The sequence below is a fragment of the Prorops nasuta genome, unplaced genomic scaffold (assembly GCF_024137725.1).
Source record: "Prorops nasuta isolate Cenicafe-Biocafe unplaced genomic scaffold, Cenicafe_Pnas_1.2 PNAS00034, whole genome shotgun sequence".
In the NCBI taxonomy this organism is placed as follows: Eukaryota; Metazoa; Arthropoda; class Insecta; order Hymenoptera; family Bethylidae; genus Prorops; species Prorops nasuta.
Genome location: NW_027116831.1, coordinates 2,219,399 through 2,227,618, shown reverse-complemented (window position 1 = coordinate 2,227,618; position 8,220 = coordinate 2,219,399). Strand labels below are relative to the sequence as shown.

Below are 8,220 nucleotides of genomic sequence, written 5' to 3'. Positions count from 1 at the left end.
TGATTGCGAGACCACCTTCTATTTTTTTACTATTTTTTATAGCTTAAAAGCGTCTGATTATCTGTTTCTCTTCAAAATCAAAGATAAAACCACCGTAAAATTTTTAAAAAAGTATTGATGGCTCAGTTTTCTTTGCTGGATTAAAACGAGAATGATAGCAAATGATAGCACGCCCTCCTTCAATTTTTTTTAGCGAAATAGCGTCTATTTAGAGGTTGTCTCTTAAAAATCGTTGATAAATCCACCCTACAATGTTGAGAAAATTTTTAAGGATAAAGTTTTTAATGTTTGAATGAAGGACAGCGGTATCAAAGTACGTCAAGACTTTTTTCAATTTTTTTTTTTTTTTAGCTGAGAATTCGTCTTTTCAAGCGTTTTGTATTAAAATATAAGGGAAAACCATCGTATAATTATTCAAAACATTACACGAAGCTGAGTTTTTATAGCTTTTATTATAAAAATTTAAAAATTAAAAAAGTTATAAACATTTATTAAAGAACAATAAAAATTTTAAAATATATATAAAAAAAGAGGCTGGCGCGAAGGAGCTAGAAGGGCGGATAATGAGGGGGGTATGGTTGTGGTTGCTGATACGGTTGTTGTGTTTGTGGTACATATGGAGGCTGTTGTGGTGGTTGCTGGTATGGTGGTTGATAAGGAGGCTGGTAAGTCGGTTGTTGTGTTGGTGGGTGGTATGGTGGCTGGTAGGGTTGTTGGTAGTGCGGCTGGTAGGATGGCTGATAAGGTTGTTGTTGCTGGGGCGGCTGTTGTGATGGGGGCTGGTAAGGTGGCTGGTAGGTTGGCTGGATGGGTGGCTGGTAAGGTGGCTGGTAGGTTGGCTGGTTGGGTGGCTGTTGTGATGGGGCCTGGTAAGGTGGCTGGTAGGGTTGCTGGTAAGATTGCTGTTGTTGTTGTTGTGGCTGGTACGGTTGCTGCTGTGGTGTCGGATACGGTGGTTGCTGTTGCTGCTGTGGTGTCGGATACTGTGGTTGCTGTTGCTGCTGTTGATAGGGTGGCCGGTATGTAAAAGGCCGAGGGTGGCGGTAATTTTGCAGTAACTGGTTCATCTGCAAATATATCTGTCATAAAAATGTCTAATATAATTTTTGTTAAAATAGAATGTAGAATGAATTGTGATTGACGAATTAAAGGGGCAAGTAGATACCTCAGACCCTCGCACATCGGAGGGTCCTGTATCTCTCATTTAGAAAAAACCAAACCGAATTTAAAGAAAGTTGCAGTTTGTAATTGAAAGATCTTTTTTCAATCTGAAAATGAAGTTTAATATAGTTATACTTACGACGGTGCTAGAGATGGTTACCGTTTCACCCTCAGCCTCCTTCTTCTTCTTCTTCTGACGCTCCTTTTGCGCCAGCCTCTTTTTTTTGTTTATCGCCCTTTTGATCTGCAAAATAGTAAAGATGTTTTAGAATATGAAAAATACGATAAAAAAATAGGTTGATTTTCATTTTTAGAACATTAAAATAGCTTGTAAACTATTTTCAGGGAGAAAAACTGTAGAACAAATTTTGTGTGGTGGAGCATAAGATGATTCTATTGGTTTTTTCACCGAAGGTAATTGTAAAGTTATACGAAAATCAGCTTCAGTTTTCTATTTTGAAAATTCTGTTTCTTATTACATATATTATGGTATTTTATCTTAAGAATTTTCCACAGTGATATATGAATGCATCGTTTTATCAAGCAATTCACGAGACATTTATATTGTTTTGGTCACCTCTTGACAAACGCTATAATGATGTTAGAAAACGTAGAATTATTCACTTAAAGAATTGAAGGTGACTTTCGTGCAATTTTTAAATTAGATTTCGTGGTCAAACCGGAAGCATCAGCTGATGGCTGCGATATATTACTAAGAAATACATTATAATACTTACTATCTGGTCGGGTGTCAGATTTTCCGACTTGTTCGCCTCCGTCTCGATCGAGCCGGAGGTGCTGGGCTTCGGCTGGATTGCGACGGAGGTGCTAGCCTCCGACACGGTGGAGACGGAGGTGCTGGCCTCCGGCTCGGTCGAGACGGAGGCGCTGGCCGCTGTCTCTGTGTGCCGGATGGATGTCCGGGGGGCGGGCGTGGGGGCAATCACAATAATTTGTTGCTCTTGTTGAGTGGCTGCGGTGCTTGCCCTTGTTCGGGCGGAAGGGGCGTCTGCTGGTGGCTGCGGGTCGGCGGAGATATTTGGCACCGTGAGGTTATTAGCAGCAATAGCCGCTGTCGACGGTTGTGACGCTCCTGCGGTGCTAGCCTCCGTTTCAGTAGAAACGGCGGCTGTTGGCTGCTGTGGCCGATTGGAGGTGCTTCCCTCCATATTTTTTTCTCGGGGAGTTTTAGGTGGCCCCTGGGTCCTTTTGCCCTTTGAAATATTACCCTTTCTTTTAGGCTGCAGACAAAATTTCATTAAGGGTTAAAAGGAGTTTTGAGTAGGACAAAGAAGACAAGCTTCGTTTAGTCTCTATGAACTAAGCTAATAATTAAATTCATTTCTATAAAGTAAATATAATTAAGTGTGATTTAAATAATGTTCTGTCAAATTTTCGCAAAAGAATAATAAAAATTGAGCCACTGAAGACAATTTATCGGAGACGCGTTTAAAAAAGCGGTAGGCAGGATATCTTGGAACAGCATCACTTACAATCAGAAAATCAAAAAAATTCTGTTAGTAGGGTTCAATATCTCGGGAACAACGAGAACTTTTTTCAAAATATTGACTTTTGAAATTTGGAGTGAAGTTTGAAGTGAAAATTCTTATTTTAGACCAATTATGGCGAAGTTTATTGTTAGTGAAACTAGCTGAAATTGAAAAAAAGTTCTCGTTGCTCCCGAGATATTGAACCCTACTAACAAAATCTTTTTGATTTTCTGATTTTATATGATACTCTTCCAATATATCCTGCCTATCGCTTCTCTCCGATAAATTGCTGTCAATGGCTTAATTTTTAATATTTTCTTACGAAAATTCGACAGAATATTGTTTAAATCATACTTAATTATATATATTTTATTCATATGAATATATTTATTAGTTTAGTTCATAGAGTCTAACGAAAATTATGGTTTTTTTCCTACTTGAAGACCCCCTAATCGTTAGTCTCGCTGCATACACTACCTTCGTAAAGTATTTATCACCCCTGATTTAACACACAGTAATGTTAAAAGTTTAATAAATTTGTTAAAAGGAAGAGAAATAACATTCTTTATTACTGAAGAAGCAGGAAATGAATTTTTCTGATATTTCGCTTAAATTTGATTGACTACCAAAAGAAAAAAATATTTTATCGCAAAACAATAACGGTAGGTGGTTAACACAATACTAACTTTTAATAAAAATTCTCGAAATCGTGTGTACCATGTACTTTACTAATATTGGGAACATTTTTACATTTAAATTTACTTTTCTTCATTTCTCCATATATGCAAATTAAAAAGGTATAGATGAAAATGTGAACAAAAATGTTATGCTTTGTTTCTGTGTAGCTAGTAACAAACAATATTTTTTTGTTCACATTTTCTTCTGTACCTTTTCAATTTGGATATAATGAGAAATCAAGAAAAAGTAATTTTTATTATGGAAATGTTCCTAATATTGGTAAAGTACATTGTAGACACGATTTCGAGAATTTTTATTAAAAGTGAGTATTGTGCCTACTAAGCTACCCAAGCTGCCGTTTTATTGTTTTGCGATAAAATATTTTTTTTTTGGTAGCCAATCAAATTTAAGCGAAAAGTCACAAAAATTCATTTTCTGGTTCTTGAATCATAAATAAAAAATGTTATATTTCTTTCTTTTTGGCAAATACATTCAGTTCGAAATAAAGTGGTACAAGAAAATTACAAAAAAATTTAACAAGTTTCAAATGACTGTAATTCGGTAATGAAGAAGGATATCAACGTTTTGCAAACTGGAAAATAAAGCTTGAATCTTTTACTCGGAGACGTCATTGTGGTATTATGCAAGTGGAAGGTTCAGGTTTTATTTGCTAATTTTTGAACCCTTGATATCTTTCTTCTTTACCAAGTTATAGTCATTTGAATTTTGTTAAAATTTGTTGCAATTTTTTCTGTATTGCTCTTTTTGGGACTGAGTATATATGAAACTGTTAAAATTAGTGTAAGCTAGATCTAGTTTCTTGCTAAAATCTCGATAATTCTAAGATCAATGGAAAAAATGTCTAGGGATTATTTGTGAAGCAACGAAAGACAAACAACCAAATCGGATAATTGGAAGCCGAGAAAAATCGGAAAAACAGAAGAAGTGATATATTATTCTAAAATTAATAACTCGCTTGAATTTCAAATAGAAGAGCTAAAACTTGGGGATGTAATAGTCGTGTACATGCACTTTATGTATGCTACATTCAGCTGTTCTCGGTCAATTACTTTTTGCACAGGTGCAATTGTAAATTTTCATACTATATTTTGCTACGGCTGTCCTAGAAATTTGGATTGTCCTATGTCCAACATGATTTTGAAATTAAAGTAGAAACTCAAGAGTGCGTGTAACTCCGCTTCGAAAAAATACGATGCGAAATATGGTAAAAACGCTTTTGACTAAGAGCGACGACGGTCGAGCGTACGAAGAGATAGTTTATAGGTAAGGAAAGAGAAGTGTGTAGATTACTGCATACACGTGCTACTCTCCCGACAGTTCTCTTTCTCCACCTATAGACTATCTTCGTACGGTCGGTCATTGTCGCTGATATTCAAAAGCATTTTTGGCCTATTTCGCATTATATTTTCTCGAAACGAAGATATATACTCTCTTGCGGTTTTATGTTACATTCTAAATCAGGTTTGAAAATTGAAACAGTACAAAATCGAAAACGGAAGGATAGACGTAGCAAAATAAAGGATTAAAAATTGCAATTTTAACTATGCAAAAAGTAACCAAGAATAGCTGAATTTAGCATATATAAAGTGCATATACACCACTATTACATCCCCATGTTTCAGCTCTTCAATTTGAAATTAAATCGAGCTGTTAATTTTAGAAGAATAAATCATTTTTTCCGTTTTTCCGATTCTTCTCGGTTTCCAATTATCCGATCTGGTTGTTCGACATCTCATTATATTTATCTTTCGTTGCTTCACAAATAATCCCTAGACATTTTTTCCATTGATCTTAGACTATTTGAGATTTTAGCAAGAGAAGTAATAATATTTGATTTCCTGAAAACTGTTAGAAATGAATGGGAAAACGCGTTATTTGCAAATAGAAAATTTAATAATTCCGGACTGTATTCTCTATTTCACGTAACATTCGTTTTCCTCTTGAAATAAGCATGGATATAATACAGCTGCATTACGCCTATGGGTGAAACACGATGCGACTGATAGTCGCATCGTGTCCCACTCACAGCCTACAGCTCGCGTGTCAAGTCAACCGAAGCGCTGTAGAAATATACCTGAAACCTTTAGCCTAATAAAAGAGGAGAGGTTGTCTGCCTTTCTACATGTAACGCCGGCATAACAAGTGTACTGCACTTTCGTTGCTGTCTAAGTACCCACCCCCCTTTCTATCCCTATCCTCTTTTTAGGCTAAAGTACGATAGCACATGAATGGTACAAATGATATCATTGAGCAGACATTTGATTCAACAGTAATGAAAATAGTGTAGATTTTACTACGAATGTGCAAAGGGCATAAAGCGATGCCAGTTATCGAAGTCGAAAACTGCATCATCTGTTCAAAATACTACAAACTATATAGAAATGGATAACCCAATCAGAAGAATATCTTCTGTAACGTTGAATCATTTGTTGCACAACGAATCATTTGGATTGTTATAATGAATAATAATAGTGACATTTAACGAACTTACCATTTTAAGCGTCGAGCTTCTAGGAGGCAAAACTAAGAGAGTGGAGGAGAGAGCACGGCACGTCCACACAATTAGAAGACTACACTACCAATGCCGGTATTGCCCGGCTCGCGGCACGTGCCAATTGCCGGCTAGCGGCACGTGCCAGTTGCTTGTTACCATGCGACGGCACAATAATCAATTTACAAAAATGCCAACACACATCACAAAAATATGTATTTATAGGGAAAAAAATTCTAAGATATTTTTCTTATGGATCAAACACTAGGTAAAATGGTGAAATTGGCGAAAAAAAAATCATAAAATTAAGAAACCCAGTATTTCCTAATTATTAAAAAATCTATAGCTCGGGTCGAAAACTTTTTAATGAAAAGTTGTAGATAATAAAAAGAACTTTCGACCGTTTATGATTGGATGAAAATATCTTAATTATGCCCAAGAGAATAAGCTAACTTTCATGAGGTAGCAAAAATTCATTCATGGCGAAAAACACCATAAGAGCGCAATTTTCGTGTTGCTCAAAGTCCTTCTCACGTATACCTTCTCAAAAAAAATATGCATTACGCTGTCAGGGAAATTTGTTAAAAAGATGAGATTGATATGAAAAGAAGATTTTTTAAGCAAAAGAAAATGCATAAATTTTTTTGAGATAGCGAAAATTGATTCGTAGTGAAAATTGGAATAACATAGATAACCCACCACCGAAGAACCACGTTATTTTGCATAATATAGTGTTCTTCACCATGAACAAATTTTTTCCTGCCTCGCACAATCAGTGCATTTTGTTGTGATTAAAATCCCCTATTTCATCATACCAGTTCCATGTTTTTAAAAAATTTCCCTGATATAATAATAGGGATTGATACGTGAGAAAGTGCATCGGGCAGTATGAAAACTGAAGTCCAATGGTGTTTTTCACCATGAACAAATTTTTGCTACCTCATGAAAGTTTGCTTATTATCTTGGGCATAAAGAAATCTTTCTTTTGACACCACTCTCATCTTTTTAAAAAAATTTCTACGTATGAAAATTAGAAATGAATAAATAATTGTAGAATCATGTCTATTTTCTTAATGATGATGATAATTACTTTACTTAGTCAATTTTTTATTGCAACAATAATTATTTAATAAAAGTCCAGCGTTTTCCCTTTCAAGTAGTATCAATTTCCTAACATTGTTTACTCTTTGAGATAGCAGCGGTTCTCATCCTGTCGCCGGTTGATTTGCTAACTTTGGTCTGCTAGCTTCAGCTTCATTTGCAAGTGATAATAATTAATGCCCTTTTCTTGTGGATCATATGTGCATTTCCTTACAAGAAAAATATGTCATGTTGGCATAGGTTCTCAATCTTCCAGGATTTACTATGCTAGCTTGTGCAACAGTTTTTTCATGATTGAAACAGTGTTCGATATTTGTAAAGTAGTCGGGACAATTTTCCCGAATTATGTAAAATCTGTCCGAAAAATATGCAAGCATGAAATAATTAGTCGGAAGGTCGTAGTACGCATAAGCGCCGCTAGGCGCCACCCTAATAATGTTACTATCGCGAATTTCATCGATAATCGATGAGTCTGCTATAGACAATTAAAAGGTGAACACGTGCCAAATCCTAGTAAGTGAAAATATAAAGTGCTACTGATTTGTGGTCGCCGTTTGTAGCAGATCTCCCCCCAACACCTGTCTCAACAATTTGGTAAGTCATTCGAAACTTTTTGTACAAGTTTTGGGTATTTGCAGTGCCGGAATAAGTATTTGTTGCGTCTAGGTTAGGTAGCTAACGTCTTTGTTGCTACAATTGATGCTTTTAAATGAAGCATGATTTAAATATTTACAGACACTAGAACGACAGCAAAAGCTTATGAAGACATTGCAAGAAATTAGAAAAAAAATCACGCAGGCTATAAAGAGGACCAGCGTGACAACAGTGACAGGTCGAGGCAGCTGGCGTGTCAATTGGCATGAGACACGTCATTTTTCCATATATGCCTTTTACACTTTTCAGGTTGCATGTAATTCTTCGATTCGTTAGGATTCCCAACCGACAATACTTGTATTGTGGGTAAAATAATCAGATATGCTTCATTTCTGATTATCTTGTCCACAAAACAAGTAAACAAAGTCGCGAATCCTACTGAAATTAATTACAAGTTTCACGAAATAATTATAAAAAGTAATGAAAATTAAAAAAAACAAGATATACGTTTTGAAGGGAACTACGTGCAGAGCATTTTCCCAAAGATTCATTAAATTCGGTTATAAATTGTGGGAGATAAAGTGAATCGCAGTTTCTACAAAACATTGATCTTTATGAAAAATCACGAAAAGGACTAGTTTCGCTACTTCCAAGTACCGTATCTCCCACAATTTACAACAGATT

General features: G+C 35.7%; 1 protein-coding gene across 1 annotated transcript; it reads right to left on the bottom strand.

Moving 5' to 3' along the window:
• Positions 1–548: 548 nt before the first annotated feature.
• LOC136783665 (uncharacterized) lies at positions 549–2,330 on the bottom strand. The gene is made up of 3 exons (XM_066743914.1): positions 1,899–2,330; positions 1,301–1,405; positions 549–1,067 (listed from the first exon to the last, which is right to left on the bottom strand). The coding sequence occupies exons 1-3, from the start codon at positions 2,328–2,330 to the stop codon at positions 549–551; spliced, it is 1,056 nt and encodes a 351-aa protein (XP_066600011.1).
• Positions 2,331–8,220: the final 5,890 nt, after the last annotated feature.

Bases quoted from the DNA above. Each gene is read 5' to 3' on its own strand.
- LOC136783665 (XM_066743914.1), bottom strand. From the start codon at position 2,330: ATGGAGGGAAGCACCTCCAATCGGCCACAGCAGCCAACAGCCGCCGTT. The intron at 1,406-1,898 runs GTAAGTATTATA...ACTATTTTGCAG, and splicing joins ATCTGACACCCGACCAGATA to ATCAAAAGGGCGATAAACAA. The intron at 1,068-1,300 runs GTAAGTATAACT...ATATATTTGCAG, and splicing joins TAACCATCTCTAGCACCGTC to ATGAACCAGTTACTGCAAAA.